The sequence below is a fragment of the Tympanuchus pallidicinctus genome, unplaced genomic scaffold, assembly GCF_026119805.1.
Source record: "Tympanuchus pallidicinctus isolate F22 unplaced genomic scaffold, pur_lepc_1.0 scaffold7, whole genome shotgun sequence".
Taxonomy (NCBI): domain Eukaryota; kingdom Metazoa; phylum Chordata; class Aves; order Galliformes; family Phasianidae; genus Tympanuchus; species Tympanuchus pallidicinctus.
The window spans coordinates 10,914,072-10,940,457 of NW_026294791.1; the positions used below are offsets into that span (position 1 = coordinate 10,914,072).

At 37.0% G+C, this 26,386-nt stretch overlaps 2 protein-coding genes and 1 long non-coding RNA gene across 9 annotated transcripts in view; 1 reads left to right on the plus strand and 2 right to left on the minus strand.

The window, feature by feature from the left end:
- USP33 (ubiquitin specific peptidase 33) overlaps positions 1-22,555 on the minus strand; it is a 35,609-nt gene extending 13,054 nt beyond the window's left edge. The window contains exons 1-15 of one of the 5 annotated variants that reach the window (XM_052666718.1): positions 22,438-22,555; positions 18,214-18,326; positions 17,121-17,174; positions 15,381-15,443; positions 12,571-12,720; positions 11,300-11,399; positions 9,258-9,327; positions 7,354-7,467; positions 6,575-6,653; positions 4,313-4,733; positions 3,763-3,903; positions 2,986-3,098; positions 1,574-1,746; positions 1,368-1,438; positions 788-821 (exon numbers count right to left, since the gene is read on the minus strand). In XM_052666718.1, coding sequence (XP_052522678.1) covers positions 788-821; positions 1,368-1,438; positions 1,574-1,746; positions 2,986-3,098; positions 3,763-3,903; positions 4,313-4,733; positions 6,575-6,653; positions 7,354-7,467; positions 9,258-9,327; positions 11,300-11,399; positions 12,571-12,720; positions 15,381-15,443; positions 17,121-17,174; positions 18,214-18,294 — 1,664 coding nt within the window. In that variant the 5' untranslated portion in view covers positions 18,295-18,326; positions 22,438-22,555. Of the gene's footprint in view, positions 1-787; positions 822-1,367; positions 1,472-1,573; positions 1,747-2,985; positions 3,099-3,762; positions 3,904-4,312; positions 4,734-6,574; positions 6,654-7,353; positions 7,468-9,257; positions 9,328-11,299; positions 11,400-12,570; positions 12,721-15,380; positions 15,444-16,267; positions 16,432-17,120; positions 17,175-18,213; positions 18,327-22,215; positions 22,349-22,437 lie in introns of those variants that run through there. The other 4 variants (XM_052666717.1, XM_052666715.1, XM_052666716.1 and 1 more) reach the window with 4 other exon arrangements.
- A 214-nt stretch (positions 22,556-22,769) lies between these two features.
- MIGA1 (mitoguardin 1) overlaps positions 22,770-26,386 on the plus strand; it is a 34,505-nt gene continuing 30,888 nt past the window's right edge. The window contains exons 1-4 of one of the 2 annotated variants that reach the window (XM_052666749.1): positions 22,770-22,867; positions 23,558-23,728; positions 25,029-25,206; positions 25,727-25,863. In XM_052666749.1, the coding sequence (XP_052522709.1) occupies positions 23,630-23,728; positions 25,029-25,206; positions 25,727-25,863 (414 nt within the window). In that variant the 5' untranslated portion in view covers positions 22,770-22,867; positions 23,558-23,629. The remainder of the gene's footprint in view (positions 22,868-23,557; positions 23,729-25,028; positions 25,207-25,726; positions 25,864-26,386) is intronic. The other variant, XM_052666750.1, reaches the window with a different exon arrangement.
- Positions 25,611-26,386, minus strand: part of LOC128072686 (uncharacterized) — a 29,171-nt gene continuing 28,395 nt past the window's right edge. For both annotated transcript variants that reach the window (XR_008202402.1, XR_008202403.1), the window contains exon 5: positions 25,611-25,774. This is a non-coding gene — a long non-coding RNA (uncharacterized LOC128072686). The remainder of the gene's footprint in view (positions 25,775-26,386) is intronic.

The window sequence follows — 26,386 nt, forward strand, 5'->3', positions numbered from 1 at the left end:
ATTAATCCACACTTAGTTCTGAGGTTTTTTTGTGCGTGTGCATTAGATCAGCAAAAGACACAATGAAAAATAAGCTGAACATTAGTAAGACAAAATATTTCTAGAGCGTAGGCTAGAAACGAAATAGCCAAAACGATATAAACAACAATGCTTCAGAAGAAAAGGACAATCTATACTGATGAAAAATTCAAAGCAATAACTACAAATAGCCAAATTCCATCTAAGAGTTTGTCTTAGCGTAAGGAAAAGAACTTCAAGCTTCAGCAAAAGGAAAGAAAAAAGAAATATACTAAGTTTATTTTTAACAGATTATCTATAGCAGACCACCAGTTACATAGCAAGGAATAGTGCTCCTTTTCCATACAGGGCTCGGAGCAGCCTTCAGACCACTTAAAGTTCATGTGTCTATTTCCATCAATATAGATATTCATTTATTATCACACAAACTCTGAAGAGACCTACTGCATCTCAATGCAAGCTTGGCAGTAACACAGAGCTAAAAGCTTTTTATTTTAATCAAGCAAAAAAAAAAAAAAAATCAGACTGGTCATTAGATTGGTCTAGAATCATAACAAAGAAAAATGAATTTACCACACTGGTTTGCAACATAGTACAGTGAATTGTTGCTTCCCAGTTACAGCACCCCTTGTAGTACTAAACTTCTGGCAGAACAAAATAATATAAAAAGATAAGTGCTGTAACATAACCAAAGAAAATAAATTTCTTTTGATTAACAAAAGCAATAAAGCACTCAAAACAAGTTAACCAGAGATAAAAGCTAGCTTACTTTTTACACCTTCCACAGCTGTACATGTTATCACCTGCAAACATCAGATAGTAGAAAAACAGCCATTACTCTCTAGATCCAAATGTCTATCCCTCAAGTGCAAACATCAGACATATAAAAGCTTCAAGAGAATTTGTCTTTACTGCAGTAAGAGTGTTGACACATCAATTAAATAGAAAGGTTCTACATTTTATGCTTTTAACTATAAAACAACACAGCATACACTGTCTGAAGAGATGATGCTATATTATTTAAAAGGAAAAGAATTTGCCCAGACCAAACTACGGTTATAAGAATGACAACATAGTGTTTTTTGAAATATTGACAAACTTTCAGTTGCTATCACTTAATCATAGCAAATTGAGATTCACTTGACATTTCTAAACAGCCTTTAAGCTCCTGCCTAAATATTCCAATGACTGAAAAGCTTACCTTGACCGCATCAGAGAAAGGCATGACTTCATTAGAGTTTAATAGGTAGCCTTTGCTTAATTTGATAAAGCAAAGAATATATGAATCTTTTTTATTTTAAATCACGACTGGAGAGAAAAGCAGCATGTTCATGTAATTAACCTCTTACCCTTCAGCTCATCTCTGGCGAAAAAGGCAGCAAGACAATCTTGTAAGGTTACAACTGGACCCCAAAACCAGCTAGGAACACATGAGACAACAAACCTGAAACATCATTGACAGAAAAGAAAGAAAACCAACAAATGTTCTGCTGGAAAAGCAGAAACAGGGATTTCAAAATAAATAAATAAATAAAACAAGGTAAAAATCATTTACCTTTTGAAATATTCCATAAAAAAAGCTATCCAGCCCTGGGGGGCATACGCTTCTCCACACGACCCTGTTTTGACTAGAGATGTCTGATGACTTGCAGAATGAAGTTTAGCAAGATCCTCCTTACCTGGAATTGGCAAGGACAGATCCTGAAAAGTCTCCAAGGTTACAGACAACTAAAGAAAAAAACAAATGGAATAAAACAGAGTTAAGATTTAACAGAAACAGCAATTACATTCCATAAAGATTATCAGTAACTAAATCATTGTATAGACGCAGATTACTCTTGGTGGCAAGTTAACCACTTAAAGGAGGAGTTCATTTAAAAAAAAAAAAAAAGTAGAAAAATAGCATTCTGGATTTAACAAGTATATGGTCACAGAGTAAAAGCACGAGCTATACACAAACAATACTTTGTTTGTCGAATTTGCTCAACCCAAAGTCTTGGTATTATTAGTTCAAAAACAAGGGGAGCCTTAAGGACATGAAGCTGCATTAGTGAGGTTTAAACAAAACATTCATAGAATATCCTGAGCTGGAATGGAACCACAAGGATCAGAATCCAACTTGTAGCTACATACAGGACCACCAAAAATCTAAAAAATCATATTTCTGAGAGTATTGCCCAAATGATTCTTGACCATTAGCAGCTGCTTGGTGCTGCCATCATGGCCCTGGGGATCCTGTTCCAGTGTTTGAGAAACTTGTCCTCAATGCAAAGATTTGGAAATCCACTACTACTTTGCTACTACTTTGAAACTAAATGAGCCCACTGTACTTAAGGTAATGATTTTTTTTAATAATTATTTTTAAGTGATCATCTGTGGTGTTCCAAATAATTTTATAAGCAAATAATGCAAGAAAATCAGCTGTTCTAATACACATCCGCAGCAGAAGACAACTGCAGAAAGCAGTTAGTGACCCATGTTACATGGAAATGTCTTTACTTAGATTTCACCACAGGCAAATTTTTTCAGCCTCAATCTGTCAGTAAGACTTAAAGCAACATGACTGAACTACTGCTTTCTACTTTTATTTTTATCATGATGTGCTTGTGAAGTTACCACAACAGCAAGTATGACTATTAGCATATGCAGAACTTAATTGGGAACAAATCATATCTAAACAAAGTTGTTAAAGTTTTTCTTTCATCTTTGCTGTAAACCAATTCTCAGAATGTTATTATTTCGCCCTGAGTAAGTTTCCAGTTCAATGGAAGAGAGTTTAACAAAAGGTCCTCGTGGTAGCAGCTATTAGTATTCGAGTAAACAAGCATGAACAGCTTTATCCTCTGAGGAATGTCTGCCACAAGAGAACAGTTACCAGAAAACAACTGCATCTGTAAAGTCATAGCTGTGTGTATTGAAAACAAAACAAAAAACATTAAAGAAATTCCCCCTTCCCTCCTTACTCACCCGATCACAAGTCAAGCACTGTACTGAACTTATTATAGTCCCATCAAATATATCAGAGATAACACTCCTGTACTTCTTGCACTTCTTCCTCTTTGGTGATGATACAGTTGAGACTGTAGAAGAACAGAAATAAAATAAGGAAATTAATGCAAGACCACTGATTCTACTTTCCTCCAATTTTGAACAATTATTTAGGATTAGATTATGGGCAAAGGCCCCATTTCTACTGACTAAATGCTAAATACTAAATAAATAAGTACTAAATACTAGTACTACTTTTGTGTACTAAAATACACAACCAGATTAATGTTACTATCTGACAATCCACATAGGTTCTTCAAGCAGTTAGAATCATTGAATGGTTTGTGTTGGAAAGCAAGTCAAAGATCACAAGCTTCAATGCCTCTGCCAGAAGCAGGAACACCTCTCACTGGACCAGTTTGCCCAAAGCCCCACCCAACCTTACCTTGAACACTTCCAGGGATGGGGCAGCAACAGCTTCTGTGGGTAGCCTGTGACAGTGCCTCACCATAAAGAGTTTCCACCAATATCTAAATCTCCGTATCTCCACACAACTAATACAGTTTAAGCTTTTCATCCTCACCATGCCACTACAATCTCCAAGAAAGATCCCTCTCTAGCTTTCTCGTAGCCCTCCTTTAGGTACTTGAATGCCACTATAAGATTTCAACAGGGCCCAACAACCCCAACTCTCTCAGCCTCTTTGCACAGACCTCCAGACTTCTGAGGTCTCTGGGAAAAAAAAAGGGCTTTTACCTTTTTTGTGGATTGGTGTTGATGAAGAGCATGATGTGCATGATTTTGGAGGGCTGCTTGAGAGGCGTGTGTTCATCCCTTCATTTGATGACAGGGTTTGGGCTCCAGATACATCATTCATATGGACATCATTGATGTACTCTGCAATTCAGATTTGCACTATTTCATAAATTCTAGCAAAAGAAGTCACTGCAGAATGAACTCACACAATAGATATGTAATTTATTTAACCACACTGTCAGGTCACAGGACATTTAGGAATGAAACAATTTCAATTCATACATCTTGAAGTCAAAACAAAAACAAAAACAAACCTCCACTCTGAGTTATCTGAGATCTTATCCAGTACAAATCTTTAGCTTTCCAGGGTAATTCAAATTGAATTCAGGATATGTATACTGAAAAAAATAAATTAAGAAAGCGCACTGCTTACAAACAAATCCAGCCAGCTTACTTGACCTATGTTTCTCTACCATACTCTCCAACTCTCTTCCACTTGTGCAGGTATTCCAGCTAAGAATTTGACTGTTACACATTAGTAGTGCATTACCTGATAATCTGCTGTGTATCTGCACTTTGACAGTTCCTTGATTATTTAAAAATTCATTTGCTTCCGAAGTACTGTTTGTATCTTTTTCCAAATCTTCCATAGAATTTTCTCTGTTAAGTTTGTTGCTTGATATTTTTTCTTTCTGCCAGTCTTTGGATGTGATCGAGTTGTTCTCATCATCCTGAATTAACATGGTTGTCTCTGCAGGATCCTCCAAGACAGGTTTGAAAACAGCATCATTTTCTATTTTATCACAGGTACCACAGGATTCACACGGCTGAAAGCCTACATCTGACTGGCTCTTGTCTATTTCCATACTCTCTTCAACACTCGTAGTCTGTACATCTTCCACTTCCACAATGGGTTCTTTAAGTTCTTCATGAAGCAAATCCATTAGGCAACGCAAAAATTCTTGTGCATCCTAGGATTTTAAACAAGTTTTACAATATTATTCCATTATATTTGAAAAATATTTATGTTGAATCATAAAAGGATACTGATTAACAAGAACAAAACTGACTGCTGGCCTAAAAAAAAATTAAAAGAATAAGGTAAACTCCTTCGGAGTTCTAGCGTTCAAGATAAATTTCATTTCCATACCACATATTTGCTTCCTATATTCATTTCTTGCACATCATAAGGACTCTCGTCATACAAATTGCCTCCAAAACACTCCAATTGAAAGGAAAACTTATTTCAACAACTTTTAACAAAAGTACTTTCATAGTTTTTATGTACAATTAATATAATTCAAGTAAATACCAACAGTATGGTCAGGTTCCAGTTGTACTGGTAATGGAATGTTTTAGGATAGTTTTTTTATGCCTGTGCCTTCAGCAAAGTAATTAGTGCCTTGCTTTCACTGGGCAAGGAAGCATTTTATTAAAAGTTTTACAATCTGCTTAGCACATCTTTCCAATTTCATCAAACTGTCAGTAAGAGCTTAATTTTTCTTCTCAAGCCTAGGCAGGATTCCTCAAGAACCATCACTGTTTCCACAAAGAGTTGGCAAGTATTACCACAAGCCTAATTCATGTTTGGAAATGCTACTTTAAAAACCACTAAATCTCAAAAACCTGTGCAATAGCTTGGTTCCTGACAGTAAAGAATATCTAATAAAAGTAACCACAGTAGAAAACTTCTTTTTCCTGGAACTACAGCTGCCTGCGTTTTCCCTGTTGTATTTCATAATAATCATTTTCATAACAATCATCATTGCCACCAGAGCAATTAGTTATTAAGCTCACAGCTGCTGACCAGAAAACATTCTTTCACTGATTTCTGGTATAAAACACATTTTATTACTTTCTTAAAAATTACAGCATTAGGTATTTTTTTCCACTACCAAAAAAAACCCACCTAAATTAAATTAAAAAAAAATAATAATAATAAAAAAATCAATGCTTACTTGCTGGAAATCCTTTTCCAAGAAAACAAGGATCAAAACATTAAATGCAGATTAACTGATGACCATTCTCCCTTTAGCAAAAAAATCACTGTTTACTGAACTTGTGAGGATGACCAGTAGAAGAGTGCTGGTCAGTTAAGACTGATCTAGCTTTAATTGTTGCCATGAAACCTACTAAAGTAAAGTTGTAATGCGATCCAGGCAGAACCTAAAAATCTCTCTTTAGGTGCTGCTAACCCCATGAAAAGATTCTCCTCAGCATTCAAAGCTGCAAGAATTAAGTTTCCCTGTAGATTCCTTTATGTCAGTTACCAAGAATGATTTTCTACTTTTCCAGGAACTCTTAAAAAATAAAGTATATAAATTAAAAAACACTGATGTTACTTTTTAAACATTTTCTTTAAAACTCCACACAGCATTTGGACATCAAAATACGTTCTAATCCTCTCACCAATACAATACATGATAATTGAAATAGCAAATCTCCTTTGAGTAATAATGTTTTTAATAAAGTACTACAGACAGTATCAATGAAGCAAGATACTATCTGAAGGATCAACTGAAGAATGCCTTTTATTATAAAACAATCCATGCCTGTTAAATAGGTTACCAACTTGCAGTTCCCACAAGGCTACTTGTAAAATACACTGTATTTTTTTAAATTACTGTATTTTTTTAAATTATTAAATGAAAATTCAAATTAAGAAAATATAACTTGTAGGTGAATTAATATATAGTTTGAATTTGCTTTAAAAAGATAGGTATATAAAAAGCATGGTATTTCAAGCTTTAAATTAAAATATAAAAGACAATTTTACAGCTTCGGTGACATAAAACACATAAGAAAGTTTTACCTGTTGAGAGTAGCCTCGAAAAGTTGGATTAACAGTTTTAATTCCTTGAAATAAACCAGTTGGAACAACAGATCCAGGCCTAAAAAAAAAAGTTTAAATTCCATAAATACCATTCTTTTTAAGCCTGCATTCAGGCAGAATTTTCCGAATTTACTGGGATAATAACTTAATCTGCAACTGAACTATGATATGTACAACATCAATAATGCTAATCTTAACTACACACAAATTTAGTTCAAAATTAACTATACAAAAAGAAAACTGACAAAAACTGTAGCAGGCCTTTTATACTACATTTCTTATAAGAGAATCAGACAATGGATCACATGTAGTCTTGACACTATGGACAATTATTTCTTTAACATTCTATGCATACTTGTACTTCCTTAGATGAAGATAACAGAAATTACCACATAAGGAGTTCAAAGCAATTGATATTTGATACAGATTTAAGAATAGAGAAATAATAAATTTCTTAGATGCATTTCAGACAGATGTAAACTATTATTAAAAGTTCAATGCCACTTTTTCATAGTGCTTATTGCTTATTTCTTGTCATGTCTTCCTCACTGCAAATTACATCAATTTTTATCCTGTCATTGGTAGATATTGATAACTGCCTGTAAGAATGGTAGAAATCATGCAAGATAGAGTTCCTTACTTTAGGATAGTAATTCTGTGATATCTACAAAATAAAAGTTAGACACGTAGGACGGATTAATCCACCCTTTACGACTCCAGAATTTATTTATAATCATTTCATCAAAGTGTTGCAATACCTGTTTTTGTGCCAGAGTTCTGTCATCAGCTTGAGGTAACTTTTACAAATTGCTGGTTTTTTATCTGTTCGGGCTAAGCCTCCACAGTCAAGAAAGAAATGTGTCAAAGGTGGACTGATTTAAAAAGATAAGAAAAAGTTTTTTTTAGCGTTGCATTAAAATAGAAGAGTAAATCCATATTTCGTAAAAGACTATTAAAAGAAGAGCAATATTACTATGTAATTGAACAATTCAATACCCTACATTCTTAAATGCTTCAGCAAAACATTTCCTAATAGCACAACTTCAGAAATACGGCAACACTGCCCTCCCAGTGCATTCTGACATTTATTGAAGCGCCAGAATTCACCATCAAGATTCAAATACAAGGCAACATTTGCTAGCAATGACAAATACATATGTACCACTGCAACAATAATTACAGAATAGCTTAGGCTGGAAAGGATTTTAGTGATCATCTAGATCAAACATCCTCCTTATCTGGGCAACCTCTTCCAGTGCCTCACCATCCTCTGAGTAAAGAATTTCCTTCTAAAATCTGACTTAAGGCTCCCCTCTTCTAGTTTAAAACCATTCCCTTATCCCCTTATCCTATCATTATTATCCCCTCATAAAGAGTCTCCTTCAATCTTTCCTGTAGGAATCCCTGAAGTAATGCAAAAGCTGCTATAAGATCTCCCCAGAGCTTCCTCTTCTCTAGGCTGAACAATCAACTCTCCCAGCCTGTCTCCATAGGCTAAGAGCTCCAGCTCTCTATCATTCTCATGGCCTCTCCCTGGACCCACTGAAAAAGTTTCACATCCTTCTCAAGCTGGGGGCACCAGAGCTGAATGCAATACTCCAGGTGGAGTCTAAGGAGAGAAGCACACAGGGGGACAATCATCTCCCTTGACCTGCTGGCTGCAGTTCTGGGCTGCAAGTACACATCACCAGCTTACATTCAGTTTTTTTGTCCACCAGTTCTCCAGACTGCATTCATGTTTTGGATTAACTCAACCCAGGTGCACAACGTTGCACTTGGTCTTAATATCTATAGAAAGAACAATTTGTCTGTTTAATTCATGCTATGTCACTATCTCGCATATTCTAACTTCTCTCCCTCCACCCCTTTTGGATGTCTCTCACACAGACTGGACCTATTTTTAGCCAACTAAGCAGACACTGCTGTGTACACGTTAACTTTGCTATTTTTTAAAAGAATAATTTCCTCATGATTAGATGCCTTGTGTGCTCTTTACCTCCTAGAGAGATTTCCCTTTGTTCTCCTCTCCCTGACAGAGCTTCTCACTAAGGTCCAGTTAACCCTGTGACCTCTGTTGGCAGCCAACAGCAGATGCACACAGAAAGAATAATACAAGCTTAAGTACTGAGCAAGCTTAACCATTCCTAGAGCAAGAAACTTCAGAGTTAAAGTTTCTTCTCAGTTTTCGTAGATTTCTGTTGTCAACTGGTACCCCTTTGGAATGAGAAGATATTGCATTCCAGCCATTTCTAAAATGATTTAGAATAGAATGTTACATATATTCTTTGTAAGGACAAAATTTGGACCAATTGATCTTAACATTTCTTTTTTCAATTCGAGATCACTCATGTGTTTCATATGATTTCTTCCGTAGGAAAAAAAAAAAAAAGAATAGGTTTCATCACATTTTTCTTCTGATTTCTAGAACCACATATTTTTATTTAGGATACTTACGAATTAGAATAAAACAAGTAAAAAACAGACTAGTTCATATATCACAATATATTTTTCTACCAATGACACAACTGCTTGTAGCATGCAAGAGTGAGAATTAACAAATACACGTTTTCTTCTACAATAGTCTGACCCGTCAAATTACTTCAACTTGAGAAAATATGCGTACAAGCAAACAGAAAATCTCATTTACAACCATTCTGCTTACCAGTTGGAAAGAGCCTGTAAAGCTGCATTCATGTAACAAGTGTTACCAATATTTTTTAATCCTGTTAGACCTGAAAAAAAAAAAATATTCAGCAAGTCTGCTAATCTAAGGCATGCTAAGAAAAACATCTCATAGTAAATATGTGATAATCAAAATGCTTGTGTCACAGTTAAAAAGCCCATCATAATGCAGAGTTTTAACTAAAAGAAACACAGTGTCTAGATTACTACATAGAAAAAGTAATTAGCATTTTGGTATTGGGTAAAACACTTCAGAAAAGCAGATCATGTTTATCTTAATTATTCCTGTTTCATGACAGTTGCAGAGTGTCATTTTAAAATGCAGTTGTCAAACATTTATACTTGGTAGAACTTAAATGATTTACACATTGAGTTAAATTGTTTCTATGCTGCGTTCAAAATAGTTAATCATACTACCCATATAACCAAAACAAAGATTTAACTCTTTTGTCAAGTTTATGTTAGCATTTAAATATGATAGTAAACACTCAAAACGTACTTGCCATGTGACTACTCATTACCAGAGCCATAATTAAATTAGAACCAGTCTTTTTCTCTGCCAATTACATACCTTTATTGTTATACACAGACTGCTCAATTTAGATTACCACAAAGAATTTATTTCCAAGCCCAGTTTGTTTACTTTCTTGACTGATATCCACATATAGTTTTCCCACACACATAAAAGCTACAACTAACATATTCTTTCAGTGATTGAGGAAGCAAGCAAAAATGGTCTCTAATTTGAGGAGAGGCTATTCAAAGAAGTCATAATGATCACACAATCTCAATTCAGGGAAAAATTCATCTGAACCACTTGCTATTCAGAGCTACTGAAGCATTAAATTAATAAACTAATTCACCTCAAAATAAATTTGCTGTTGTGTGGGAAAATAACAACACCAGCACAGAATCAGTAAGACAGATAAACTTACATTTAGCAAACAACATCACTGATTCTAACAGAATCCTTTAAATATAAGGCTAACCTTCATCTGGTACATATCAGAAAAGTGAAACTTAAGATGGATTTATGTATATTAGAAAATTTAACTGAAAAGTAAACTTTTTTTTTTTTTTCCCATCAAATGGATTTTCTCACTAAGCTGTAAAAGGTTTCTGTCCGCGTGAGTAGAAATACAGTCCTGTGTCCCACATCTCAGCCTGCACACTCTTAGTCCCTTCCAAGTCTTGCTACAGAAAGGACAGTCATTGTTACTTAAATGTGAAAGTAATAATAATCCTCAACTATGGCTGTTGAAATATCTGCAGCTATTTCAAAGAAATAAGACAACAGTCTAAAAAAGTTCTCCAGCCTGCAATGTTAAAAGTGAAATTTTTGAAGAGATTTCTTTCCTCATGATGAAATATTTCAATGCTTATTTCATCAAAAATATACAGAATGAATTTTTAGTCTTTTTCTTCAAATTTGAGGTAATCTCATCAATGTTACTGGGATGTATAGCACAATTCTATTTGTACATTACTTCCATACAATTTACGTTCCCAGAAGTACTCATAGGATAATAAAAAACTCATATATACACAGTGGCAGGAAAAAAAATAACTAGGAATAAAACACATGGTTTAATGAGTTTAGGGCAGATGGTAAATTAGTGGGGTGGTGCCATATCCATAAAGACCATGCCAGACAACAGAAGGGGCAAAGTAGGCTTTATGGTCAATGCCAGCACACTTGTTGGAGAGAACATCAATAGCAGATGAGTAAAAGAGAAATAAGATACATATATCAGAATAACTCTTACTGTCACTGAAGGAAAACAAACTACCTTAACATAGGCATTAGATTCTCAAAAGTGACACCTTAGAAGTCTACTACTGGTCAGGTATTACCAAGAAAATGACAGTTAAAATACTTTCTAACAAATACACATATCCTTTGTGATACCAGTTCAGTGTAATGAAACAATTCCAGTTAGAACAGAACTAACATATAACTGGAGAACAGACTTAGACACATGCAATAAAGATCAATAAAGTGTTGGATTTTACTTTCATTACCTCTAGTCTTTAACTCATCCTCTTCCACTTCTATATCAAGGTCATCAAATACTGCTGATAATGGAATCTTCAGTGTGGGAATACTGGGTATTTTAAAATCCTTATAAGGAGAAAAAGAAAAAAGTGTATGTGTTTGTATTTATCCTTCCCTGTTAACTTTGCCAATTAGTAACTAAAATGATTTGAATGAATTTCAAAATCTTACTGTCCATGAAGTGAGCATACCAGGATTTCACAATTAATAGATTTTACCACGAAATAATTCATCTTTATTTTCATATTAGTAGCTATAGTATTGCATGATTTTGTGACAATAGCTGAAGGATTGAAACAAAGCTAGTCGTAGTGTTTTCTTTCCTTGACAGAAGTTATCACATCAAGGCCACAGTTTGTGGTTCTGATATACCACCAGATGGCTCACTACATTTAAGAAAGACAAACTGCTAAAACAAAAACATACAAATGCAGAAAGAGATTATTAGGCAAACAATTACTGCCTGACAGGCTCTTTTTAAGAGCACATAAAAATTCTACACACAGTGTGAGATAGACAAAGTCCTGCTGATTTCACTGTACACCATACCTATTTCTTTGGCAGACTAAACCAGGTTAAGTGTCACAGTGCAGAAGTTCAGATGTCTAGACTTCGCTTTATAGCAAGCCACTATTCTAGAAATTCTATTAGCAGATGTTACAAAAAAATCCAATGGTATGACTCCTATTCAGACGCTGGCATGTACATGAAAAAACTACTCATCTTTCTGTCCCACTTCTATCTTGAATAGTAAAACACTCCACACAACTTACATATCATCTTTCCCAATACTCTATTCCCCAAACAAGATATTTTTAGAAATACAGCACTTTTATCAGTATTAACCAAGCTACTCATCAGTTTTATGTAAGCACATTAAACACAATAAAGAAATAACGTCCATTTTCCTGATATATGCTGAACAACTACGTTTAAAAGAGATGAAAGAATTGTACCCTTAAATTTAACCCCTTACTTTTTCTGTACCTTAAGAGTTTTTTTTACTGATTATTAATCAATTAGGCTATAAGATGAAAACAGCATTCTTAGGAAGCACAGAGTACAGAGTGTGAACATATAAGGTTGGCATTGTCTCTTCAGAAAAATTTTATAAGAACAGAGAGAAATGAGCAGCAAGTATTGTCACAAGAATTAAGAAAAACCAGTTTCACAAGAGAAGTCACAAAGTTTATTGCAAAGCTACAGCTGTCCATTTCACTGGGTTAAAAAAAAATACCTGCACACTATTTTCTTGCGTTTGAGTCAATCTTGCATTCGGCAATGGAGAATGAGATCCTAATTTTCTATCCAGGAACACTTCCTTACTACAGGCATAACACCAAACACGGAGCGTAGTAAGGTTGACAGTAAGACAGTGTTTTGTCTCCTAAAACACACAAAAAAACAAGATTCACAGATGTAGCATAATTAAATAACAGAAGTATTAAAATACTGGATCTTTCAATAATGAAGTAAATGTGCATGTTAAGATACTTAATATTTATAGCAACTCGGTTAGTACAATTTTAGAACACGCTGCAACACATTATTAGCATAAGCCACTCAAAGTAGAAACAACATACAATCAGTCTCCAAGCCACTATCATACGTGTGTGATATGCTTCTGTGTAATTATAAAAGCAAGAAAAATGGCTGTAGTCAGAAGAATTACGTTTTGCAATAAACTCATTTTTCAAGTATGTCTGCTATTGATCATAACAGCAGTCTCCTTCTCCCACACAGTAAGGATGGTGTTTTATTCTACTGATTTGCTGTATAAAGTTCAGGCCACTGGTCACTTAACAAGCAATTAGAAGAATAATACAAGATTTTTAGTCCACTTACAGTAAGAGCTGCTCTTATCAAAACAAACACTAATTCTAGACTCAATTACTTCTTCATATGACAGCTTCACATTATGGACGCACAAAATTTTGATGGAGAGTATTTTCACTGTTGTAACTTCCACCTTTCTTTCGTGAACTTCTTTTCTTACTGTAAGATCACACACAACTGCTATTAAACTCCAAAGATTTTCACCACTCTTCAGTGTGTATGGCAACACTGACCACCTTTATAGATGAGAGTTTTTCTACAAATTAGGAAAATTTGTAGCTGCACACAGCTGCAAGGATGCCTGACTTCCAAGTTCCCTTTCTTAATATGGTCTTGTAAAGTAATGACGTTTCTTAATACTAAATGTGGACTGTAGTTTCATTAAGCAGTCCTCCAATTGCAATAAGTGACTTCTTTATATGACTTTATATAAAGGCTTTAGAATTATGATTCAGCTTAAAAAGCTTGTTAAAGATGTATGTCTATAAAGAGGTATACCTACATACACTTGTATGTAGATAATATAAATTTAATACTGATGTCTATAGACATGCAGTAGACTGTATCAGAAAAAAAAGAGTCTGAAGTGGGAGTAAAATGTAATCAAAACATACTTTTAGAAGCAAGCATGCCATTTGTTCACTAATATTCATCAGTTGTAGAGTTCGGGAATGTTTTTGTTTGCTTGTTTTCTTCCTCAGTATTACTAAAAACCAGAAATTTTATAGTGTGCAGCCCTCAATTTATTTTCTGCAACAGATGAGTTGTAAATTGGTGGCAAGAATTTCATTTAATCAGAAAGCCAGTGAGTAGGATATGTTAATAAACAACATATTCATAGAATGGCTTAGGTTGGAGGGGACCTTAAAGGTCATCTAGTTCCAGCCTCCCTACCATGGCAAGGCTGGCAACCACTAGATCAGGCTGCCCAGGATCCCATCCAACCTGGCCTTGAATGCCGCCAGAGATGGGCATCCACAACCTTTATAGGCAAACTGTTTCACTGCCTTATCACCCTCTGAGTAAAAAATTTCTAACATCTAACCTAAATCTCCCCTCTTTTAGTTTAAAGCTATTCCCCCCTATTCCTACCCTATCAGTCTAATCATGTAACAAGCTCCCTTCAAGCACTGGAAGGCTGCAATGAGGTCTCCCTGGAGCCTTCTCCAAGCTAAACAAGTCAAACTCCTTCAATCTTCCTTCACAAGAGAGCTGCTCCATGGCTCTCCTGTGGATCCGCTCCAACAGTTCCATATCCCTCCTGTGCTACGGGCCCCAGGCCGAGACACAGTACTCCAGATGGGGCTCACAAGGGCAGAGCACAGGGGGACAAACACCTCTCACCCTGCTGGCCGCCCCTCCATTGATGCAGCCCAGGGTACAGCTGGCCTTCCAGGCTGCAGGAGCACACTGCTGACTCACATCCAGCTTTTCATCTATCAGGATCCCCAAATCCTTCTCCTCTTTGTTAAGAAAAAGTGATGTAGCTTATTTGCTTCATTTTGGCAAAGGCTCCAGTCACACATTACGTGCACTGAAGAAACCACAATTTTAAGATCCAAACAGATGCACTCAAGCTGGTCAGCCCAGCCAGAACTCAGCATGCTGGCAAACACACAGCACACACACCACTGCTCCTACCAACCTGGATCTAAAATCAAAATCTAGCAGGAGAGGACGTGTTCAGCTTGATTTACAGAGTTTTTATCTGAAGCCACTATAACAGGGACCATAACACACAAACAAAGCACCAGTTTCATGAATTAAGAATCACTGTTTTTAACATGTTTTATTCTATCTTTGTTAATACAACTTCTCTCATTCATCAAGCAATCATAATCCCATGATGGCAGATGAAAGCACAGCATAAAACTTGAAGTACTCAAGAAGATTTTTGTCTACAGATCTTGAAAATTGTCACTGTTTATGTGGGTGGGGTTCTTTTTTGTGTTTCTTTTACTATTCCCTTCAATATTCACCAAAGTCTTTATGGGAGCTCTAGGTTCAGAATTACATAAATGATTATGCAGCTGCACAAAGATCTTATTCACACATCCTCAAGCTAGTAAAACATGATCCTATAAGTGGAAAAAAAAAACCAAAAAATAAAGTGTTATGCCAACATATATTATCAACTTCATTAAATAGGTTAAGAAGGTTCTGTGATTCTTCACTGCTCCAAGCTACTGCATTACTAACAAATACACTTACCTGAGAATGGGTGGTACTGTGATCAACATGGGATTCACCACAGCCAACATATGTACATCTGTTCTGTTGAATAAGATATGAAGTATACAGAATTAAAAAGTGGCATCAAACAGGTGCACAGAACAGGAGCACACTGCCAGTCCATTTTAAATGCACTAATATTTCAAACTTGCAGGTTCCTACAGAAACCAAGAGACATGCACAGTAAGTGTTAAAATAAATATTACCTGAAGATAAGTAAAAATGCTGCAGGATCTAACTCAACTCCTTACGCTGATGGAGAGCATTAGACAGTTAGTATTTCTGGAATTATCATTTTTCTTTGCCATTTTGATATTTTAGTTCAAATTAAAGTCAAAATATTTTTTTACAATTCATTATTTGATAGAGACCGTGACAGAAAATATTGTTAGCTCAGTGTCAAAAACACTGATGGACTACAAACTAGAAGCATGACGTATTTATATAAAAATGCCTTTATACCCTTATATATAAGGCCTATTTGTCACAGAACTTTCTCACTACTCAATGATTCTTTACCTTTATTTAAAGGTTTCTGGCACTGTATGGCTAGGTGCTCACTACATTTTAATTGAAAGATCCAAAGCAGTTGTTAACTTCAATTGTTGAGTTTAATTTTGTTAATTGCAAAACGCTTGGCTGAGTTGAATATGAAATCTCGCAGTTGTCAATCTTCAAGCAGTTTCCATTAATTCCTTGTTTGCATGAGTTAAGACAATTCTCTAAGAGGGTACAGCATGCTATCTGTATAGTGCTCTAAGCATGTTAATTTATGCAATCAAATTGCAGCTGGGCAGTCAAATTTCTACATTAAATAATCACAGGTGTTGGTTAGGTTACGGATAGTTAACATGCTGGGATCTCACCATGTGCTCGCTGTTTTTCTATGCACAAAAGGTGAAGACAAGATGTTAATTCATCCAAGAGGAGATGTATCACAGCATGAAACTTTTAATGTACTATTGTAATCAGAAAACTCAACTGGAACTGTTGGTATGAAATTAAGTTTTTCAATAAGAGTCCAAGAGTTCTAAGTGAGAAATAAAAAACAAGCTTTAAGCTTCACAGCATTTCCCCACCTGCCAGGTTTATGCATCCCTCAACACCTCTTCCTACTTGTCTTGCTACCACCAAGAGGATTTTTATATGTAATTAAACTTCGGATCAAATAAAGAGACATTAAACGTGGCTGTTTTTCCTTCCTTTCTATCTTTTTTATTTAAATACACTTTTTTTTTTTTTTTGCAGACAGAAAGAATAAGGTAACAATATATTTCAGATAGAACTACATATAGAGCAAATACAGTACAAAATGCAGGTAAGTCTGAAGGATGTTTCTACATGTTTAAAAAAGGGGGAAAGTACTACTTATCTTCAAGAATCAAAATTCAGAGTATCTGTTTGGATAATCTTACAAAGCCACCATTTACTGCTAGATGCTGTTATTAAAAATTGTACGAGAAGGTTAGAAAAAGTAGCTTAATTTATTCAGGAACAATATATTATCTACAGACATGTTGGAAAGATTTACTTTTTTTTTTTTTTTTAAGCTACAAAACAGGAAGAAATCTTAATATGCTGGCTTCTTATAAAAAAAAATCTCATTTCAAACACAGTAAGTTGCAAGAAAAAGAACTTCAGTGTAGTTCCTTCCATCAACAAAAAACACTACCAACTTCTATCTGTAGCCTTCCAGAAGATTACAATTGAGCCACTTACCTCCAAGCATGCCCAGAGGTTGGGTCCTCTAACTTTACAGTCCTGACAAGTGCCCTGTTCAGTTAAACACACAAACGAAGATTGATTTTTATTTACTGTCGTCAGTAAACCACAACCTCAAGACAAACTGAGAGAAAATACTGTAAGACCACCTATCAACTGAATTTCAACCATCAACTAATCTTTAATATAGAAAAAAAAATGTGTTGATACCAGCTCAATTTTTGTTTCTCTTAAACCAATTTTAAGCTTCATGTATCTCTAGTGAAATCTTATAGCTGTGAGATTTCATCGAAGAAATGTTCCTCTAAATAAAGCATAAATGTATTTCATGCCATGTTATCATCAAAGTTAGTCTTGCTTATCAATTTAACATCAAGAGAAATGAAAATGGAACTTGTAACACTTGCACATTCCTATTTCCATACATTCAACTCTCCTTGCAAAGGTTTACAGAGGAGACAACACTGGAGAAAAGCTATTCCTCTCAGCAGCAAACAACTGCTCCTCTTCTACAAAGAAATACCGTGGATGGAAAAGGGTTGATTTTTCATCATTTCCCAGTTATTAAAATGAGTTACAAAATCTTCTGTTCTCTTTATTAATACTAGCAAGAAACCAAGAGTTCAGACAGGTTTTCAACCTGTGGCTCCTCTATCAGGAAATAAACTGTGATCCAACAAAAATCATTTCTCCGTCACAGTTTCCACTCGAAACATCAGTCATGCTACCTATTCTATAGATACACTTCTACATTCTATGTAACTAGTTGCCACAATAGCAGCATTTGAAGAAGTTCTGCTTATCTCTTTTAAGTGATATTTCCATTAAAACACCACTTGCTTTCAAAAACACTGATGGGAAATACACTCTTAAACATTAGGTATGGAAAAAAAGACTTTCACCTTTAAAGTCCATTATTTGTCCCATATTTAGTTTAAACTTTATTACAGCAGCACAAAAAGATTTTACTCCATATTTAGCACTTTTTTTTTTTTTGCACTTTATGCCCAGCAATACATGCTGAGCTGTACAACTAAATTCATGAGGACGTTTAACTGAGATAGGAAGGAAGGAATGTGCTACAACTCACATGAGACTTCTGTATCAATTCCTCCTTTGTTATCTCGCCAACTGATTCCAGGTGTGGGCAATTGCTGCTGAGTGATGCCATCTTCAGACGCTTTATTTTCCTAGATCCAGAAGCTGGGATTCCCAAGACCAAGAAGACATTTCAACAGGAGTGAGGATGAGTAAAACCCAATTCCTTACAGTATACAGTAATAGTAGAAATCTAATATACAATCTTTACAAGAATGTGCCTTTTTAAAATGTTAAAATAAATAACTTATTAAAAGTAAGGGAACCAAGAGTCCAAATTAAATACAGCTGAGTTCTAAAAAAAAATTGCAATCCTCTATTTTTCTGAGTTTTAGGGCATAAACCTAAATGAATGGAGCAAAGCCACGTGACTGAACTACTCATCTTCCTGGCTTCTACCATGGCACTCAAAAGGCCAAAAAAAAAAAAAAAAAGTGACAGCTTTCAAGCCTACTCAGGACTGTATGTTCTGCAAAGTGTTATTAAACAATCCTGCTGAAGTGTGCTAAAGCCATAAGACCTGCTTTTCAAGGCAGAACGAAACTTGATCTTGCTTTTATTTATTTACAAAGAAACATACTAGATAGCAGGCACATGATATATCAAAAGCAAGCTGAAACTCGTAACTGATGTGTAGTACGAATGCCCAGCAAACCTCTCTTGCTTGAGTTCTTCCAACAACCCTGATGCAGACACAGAAGCATCAGAAATAAGAAATGCTAAATACATTCACTTTTGCATCATTATTTCAATTTTAAAAACCTGAACTTGGCTACATTATGTTCACATAAGTACTCACCTGACTTTCGCTCCAGTTTTGCCTCTTAAACAATTGCTGTTGATACCCTGATCTCTGAAGCCCAAGAAGCCTTAAATGTTCATTGCCCTATTATCCATCCAATCTCACTTTCCTTTACCAAGGCAGGCAAGCAAACTTCCAACCTAATTCAGCAGTGCACTTTCTTCTAACTGTCTGCAACCTCTGGCAGCGTCTTTCCACTTCTCCTGTTCGCTTTGGCAGCTCTAGACCTGTTTCTTCACCTGCATGACTGCTTTCAGTACTGGGTAATCCAAAGCTCTGGCAGTGGAGATTGGGAACAAAACTTTGGTAAGCATCTCAGACACACTTCCTAGTAAACTTCCAGCTTTTTAATCTTTGATTTGGTGTTCATTTCTACTGTCCTGTAATAAGACATTTTTCATTTCAGTTTTCTCCAATTACTGAACACATTTTTTTAATGTGTTCTTACCATACTATATAAATGCTTTATATATTGCAATTGTATATAATATACCTATAAAAATAACGTAAGGCATATGAAGATTCGTTTCATCTCTATATATATATATATGTATACACATCTACATATGAATGTATAAAATATTTTAATAGAAATACATATATATGACATGTTTATTATATTAATTATACATATAATTATATATATGACATGTACACACATATTGAAGCGTGCATGTGTATCTTTCAATCTTTGTGCATGTCAACAGCTTTACGATAAAAGACCTAAGACCACACGGCTAGAAACACAACAGTAAATAATATGGGATTTCTGACCAAGTTATGTCTAAATTCTCTTCCCTGATCAATGAAAGAACCTTTACAGAGCATTATTCTTGAATATAAGTTTCAGAGGGAAAAAATATTTTCTCAGCTTGTGTCTATTTGCAGTATTGCTGAAAGACTTCAAATACAAATACAACAGTTTTTCAGGCAAAAACTCATCAGCTTTGTCATACTGGAAATTCTGGTTTGAACCGTAAACTTCCTTTCCAGAAAGGAAACAGAAGGATTTATGCACGTTATGTCTTGCACAGTTTGCAATGTCTACACAAATGCTAAAAATGGATGAGTGAGTTTCAAATAAAACCTTAACTTAAAAGTTGTCAAGGTGAATTAAAGCTGATTCAAGGCTTAGTATAATGGCTTACTAAAACCTTAGGCTTACTTTACAAAAGTGCATTTCTGAATGAAATATTCCAAGCAATAAAAAGCAACGAATGAAGGATGAACTTCAACTCATTCTGCCAGATATCTATTTAATAGCTATTGCTCACCACTGGAATTGCAAAACCAACACTAAGAAACAAACAAACAAGACAACTAACTCATGTAAGCCATCACAAAAGCATGAACAATATTTTAAAGCATGATTACCAACAAGCCATTAATTATTCAGCAGAATTCCATGGCATTATAAGACTTTTGTGGTGCCTACCAGAGATGGCCTGTATATACACATAGAAAAAACAATAAACACTAAGGGTTCAAGTAACCTTGAAAACTTACTAAAGCCTTTCTTAAAAAACATAGTAGATTTTAAATAGTTGTTTCTGTTTGTTTTTAATTTTTTAATTAAAGCTAAAAATCCAAATTTCCATTCATCTAATCGTGGTAGTTAACACTTCAACAGACGTTGAAATACACAAATATTTTCATTCAGCTGATGTCCCCAGAGCCCTTTAATCAGATCGTTTTACAGGACTGCTCCCACACACCTGAATACTTGCCCTATGAACACGTATAAATGAAGTAATTTGAGAAATTGAAAGAGAATTATAAAAAGCTAATCTTACATAAATCCCAGTCAAATAAGTTTTAAGTTTAGTACACAAAACAAAAACAGAACTCGATTGTGCAATGCTGGCGGAAGACTAACAACAAAAGGATTATTCTGAAGACAACAGCTGCTTCAAGCAGTAACTGTATCTTCATTATAGGCTTTAATTACTTTGACCACACAGCTCTGAATAACAGTGTATTTAGCCAGTTAGCAGTAAGCTCAGGGTTCTCCATTTACACTTGAGGTTATTTCACTACTGACACACTGGAACAGTCGTGTTTATTTTCTCTTTCAAATATCAATAACCAAGATAGAGTGGCACAGGGATGTGATTCTGTATCTGGGTGTTTAAGTACTTAAAGAGTAAAGAGCTCTGTAGCTTTCAGTAATTAATTACTGCAGAAATATTCTTCACGCTCAGAAAAAAAAACACAACACCAGCATTCACTGCAAACTGCACATGCCCTATGCCTCAGATGTGCATATTCAGATGTTTAAGACATACATTTTTTAATCAACATTCTAAAGAACTCAGTGACAGCCTATGACTCCACAACAACAACGTATGCAAAACAACAAAAAAAATCTCATTTTTTATTAAACTTGAAAAAGTTTGGTAATAAAACAAATGTAATCAAAAGGACCAAAGGAAGACCACTCCTTAGTTTCACATCCTATTCCTTTCTACTCTGTTATCCAGTCCATATTTTTGATACCTGCTGCCTGGATCTAAGCAGCAAGAACTACTCACCGAGCAAGACACAACGTTACTGAGTCACTTTCATTAGATGCTTTCCCTTGTATCGTTTCATAAAATCATTAAGGTTGGAAAAGACCTCTAAGATCATTACGTCAGGCTGTAATCTACCACCAATACTGTCCATTAAACTGTGGCCCTCAGGGCCACATCCCCACAGATCTGGACCACCTCCAGGTTTGGTGACTCCATCACCTCCCTGGGCAGCTGTGCCAGTGCATCTCCGCTTTTACGGAGAAGAAATTTCTTGTAATGCACAACCAATACTACATCTGAAATGTAAGAAAGAAAAATGTGTGCCTACACTCACACACCTGCGCTATCTCACACATGGTTATGGCCTACGATTTAACCAAGGACCTGAATATATAGATAGATAAACATCATTCTCTTTTTTAACATGGTGCTTAGAACTCTGATTAACATGATTCTACAATTCCACCTACGACAGTTAAAAAAGTCAGTTTTTCTTTGGGAAGCGTATTTTAGATTTAAGCTTGAAAGCAGGCAGACAAATGACAGAGTGCAAGGGTTACACTGAAAATGATAAGTCATAACCGATGAACTGAATACTGAGTGCTAAATCGCCGAAAGGACATTAAAAAAAAAGCTCGAACCGAGAGCTGACACGCGTGTGAGGTTACACAATACTTACGTTACGCTGCCTTCTAAAGCCCTCAGCCTGCCCATTCCCTTCTAACCCACACCAGCCGGCACTCAGAGCACCGAGCCCGCCAGGAAGGCCCGGCCCGGCCTGCCGGGCACAGCGATGGCTGGAGCCGGGCCGCCTCGCACTCCGAGTCCGGACGTAGCCACCGCCCGCCCGCCCGCCTCCTATCCCCTCAGGGCGCCGAAACCATCCCCTTCCTTCTCTTACCGTGAGAGCGCACCGAGCCTACGGCCGAGCGGGACCGCGGCCACCCCGCCCCTGCTGAGGATGTGCCTCGGGGACGCGGCGCTCCGCCACCCCGCGGGCCGCGGCGAAGAGGTGACCGCGACGGCAGCCGGGCCGCGGGCACAGCGCCCCCTCCCGCAAGCGGACGGGCACACACCGGATGCAGCCGCTACGGGCGCGCCCCGCACAAAGATGGCGGCCGCAGGTTCTCGCTCCGCCCTGCCCGGCCGCTTGCAGGGGAAGGCTGCCCTGCGGAAAGATGGCCGCCGCGGGTCGTCCTCACGCGGTAGAAGCCACCTCCCTAACGACCTCGGCCGCTTCCGCGCCGGCCCGGAAGCGGATCCGCTCCGTCTCCTAGCAGCGGCGGGAGCGGGGAGGGAGCCGCCCGGGGCGGCTTGTGGCTGTGCTACAGGTAACCGAGAGCGGTACCCGCAGCGCCGCCGCACAGCGGGACTCTGCTGGTACCTGGGATTTGGGTGGGTGCCGAGGAGAGCGGGAGCCGGATGCCACCCGCCACCCGCTTGGGCCGGCGGAGCGCCGCGAGGCTCGGCGTCCCCGCCCGGAGCTCCCGGGGTGTCTGTCCGGGCAGAGAGCTGCCCTGTGGGGATGTCACCGTGCGCTGAGGTGCGGTTGGAGGTTTGCGCTGTGTTCAGCGTCGGGAGAGGGTGGTGTTCATCTCAGAGTGAGGTTACGTCAGGCTGTGGTATTTATTCCTTATCGCTGAATACGCTGATACGCTGAATCTCTCAGTGAGAATCTTCCTGTCTGCCCCTGGACTCTTTGAGCTGGTGCGTATGTTCTGCTGACAGCAGCCATCGTATAGCTGTCTTGTGTACATTTTGGAGTATACAGGCAGTGAGCTTTTGGATAATAAAGCAGACGGCTTTCTGTAGGTCCTTCCTTAGACACACAGCCCTTTGCAGAGGGCAGTTACAATGGGCTGGAGCCAGGCCAGCAACGCACTGCTTTTTCATTAAGCACAAATCCCTCTGCACGAGCATCGCTCAGATGAGTCGGGTACCTGTTACCTGAGGGTAGCGGGCCTGTAGAAGAAAGTTGTCCTGGGCTTATGTTGCATAATTCTTCATCCTTTGTTCGACAGCATTCAGAGGACATCTGTGACTGATGTTTTTGACGTAATTCCACTTAATGAGGTTATGGGAGAGAAGGAGCCATGTCAGAGGAGGCTGTTACCGAGGCACGCTTTTCTCTGAAGACAGTGGCTCTACGGGCATTTCACCTTCCCGTGTCTTGGTATCACTCTCTCACACAGGTAATACACACGTTATCTGAGTATTATAGTTTGTAATACATTTTTAAAGTTTAATTGTAATATTATACTCTTTCTTCTGATCTTAATATGAGCTAAATTTGTGAGGAGTGTCTTGGCCTTAGTATCTAGAGTAACTTTCTTTTATCTTTTCCTGCTGATGGTGTATCATCATATATCAGACTAAGCAGACAGCTTTTTCTGCAATGTTTGTGTGTCTTCATTTTGTATAATCAAAATACCTGAACTATCCTTTCTGTAGAATTTCTAGGTGGTTAAAAACTAAATGTAGCAGTTGGTAAAATTTTGGGAAACAGTATGGAGTGCAGTCTCAAAGACTGGCAGTACCACTCTCTAAGTTAATCAAAATGATTGCTCTTAATCAGAAATCAAAAAGTGTACTTCTCGCTCCTGAGTCACTTCTGCTTGATTAAATAAGTGACAAATTACTAAAATGAGGCGGTGAATCTTATAAAGAATAGAACCAGATTATTTTTTGTTATTTTTTTTGGTTGTTTGTGTTTGTTTTATGCATGGAAAGATTGTCCAATATAACATTTAAGGCTCTATTAATTGCAGAATTTTCTTTCATAAATGGACCTTGTGTGATTTCTTTCATTGACGTAGTGCTGTAAAAATAGCAACATGGTTAACAGTCCCTCACATTTTGGTAAAGAGTATGTTCATTCTGACCTTTATTTTCAGGTTGGTAGGCTGAGAGTGTTGTGAAGCTGATACTGCTTGTATGTAGGGAATATAAGATGTGTCCCTAGAGCTACCTCAGGACAAATGCAGGGAGGAGTTGCTGTCATTACATTGTAGAGATCCAGAGAAAAGAGATGCTAGTTGCCTGTAACCATGTTTGATAAGTGATAGAGTGAAAAACATCAGAATTACTTGAAAACACTGCAGTTATGTCCCTCGGAGAATAGGTACATTGAAGAGTGAGCCATGTTCTCTTGCTGTAATACACAGAAATGGAGTAAAGAAGGCTTCTATTTGGCTTTGCAAAATATGGCTCAGAAATGATTTTTTTCTATTATTCATGTGACGAATTACTGAAAAGAATTTGTAATATACCTTGCAGTGTGGCTCTCAGTGCAGCTGTAGATGTCCCACAAATCCCTTTGGCTCTCACCTGGCCATCACAAAATTTAAGAAGTAATTTGTCAATAATAATTATTATTTCTCAGAGTGAGAACAGAATCTCTTAGTTCCTCAGATGCCCAGGTTGAACACACCAAAAGGAGTCCAGAGTGAAGAAGCATGGATTTCCAATGAAGTCACATTCTTTAATTTTCAGATAAATCTTTCACCTGGTTTAAAGAAGCTGTTCACAGTCACAGCAGTGAGTGCAATATCTGTCATTTTTCTGGCCCATCATTTCAAAAGAAAACGTGGAAGGAAAAACAAGCAAGTGTCCCAATGGGAGCCAGGTCATCTACTACTAGAATGTACCAAAGCAGCTGCATCAGAAAAAGGTACACGAAGGAACCCCAAAGTCTTTGTTTGTCTTCGAGGGGAGGAAAGGGATGTGGAGGGGTCAGTGTATGTAATAGTATATGAAGTCATTTTCCTTTAATGTTGAGGAGATTTGAACTGTTGAAGTAGAAATTGTTAAAAACAGAGTTATGTTTTATAAGTTAACTAGTCATCTTCTTGATGTTAATGTTTTAACTTTAAATTTGAAACAAAGTATATTTCATCAGTAATATACTAACAGTTGGATTTGCAGTTCTTGGGGATCTACATCAAAATTAACAGAAGCAAATCTAAACTTTATGGAATGGGAAAAGCTATGCTTAAAATGCATGCTTATTGTCAGGGACACGGACTATTCTAATTTGTAATTTCTAACATAGAAATGTAAGTGAAAGAATAACTGTTTGCTTCTGAACTGGATTTTATTGAAATTACTGGAAACAGTTCTTGCTAGTTCTTGCTAACATAAGATCTGCTAGTTTTAAACCTTCTTCAAACTGAAAATGTTGTATCTAACAGGTTCAAGTTGTTCCAGTAGCCGACAAAACTTGACTCTTTCTCTGAGCTCTGCTAAGGAAAAAGGATCACAGTCATGTATCTATGCAAATGGAGGGCTTTTCAGTAAATACTCTGGTTCAGTTCAGAGTCTGGTCTCAGTAAGTAGAAGTGTTTTAAGGCATTTCAGTGTCAATGTGTATTGGGGTCACACCTAGTGGTTTCCCTGAGCTGAAACAACTTTTCTGAGTAAGCTGTATACGCTGCCTCTGAAGGATAGAGGGGCTGACTGAGCAGATCACCTCTTTGTGGAAGAAGCTGCTGTACTTTCTATATTGTGAAAATAGTTTTTGTCAGAGATTTTATGCAACTGTAAAGTAAATGGGACAGCCCATTCATTCTGTCCCTCTGACCTTTCCTGTCTTGTGTCTAACAACTTCGTAAGAATCCAGTTCATGAGATGGAATGAGCCAAAACTATGCTATTCAGTGCAGCTGAAAGCAGGATTCCCCTTGTATCTTGCACTCAGTTATACATTCCTGGGTATATGTATATATATGTAATGTAAATATACACACACAGCTTTGATGCATTTTAGACCTTTTAGTGAGTGAAGTGAGTTTACTGACTTGGCAGTAAAATCACTTGTAATAAATCAAGATTGAATGCTTTCTTGTTAGATTA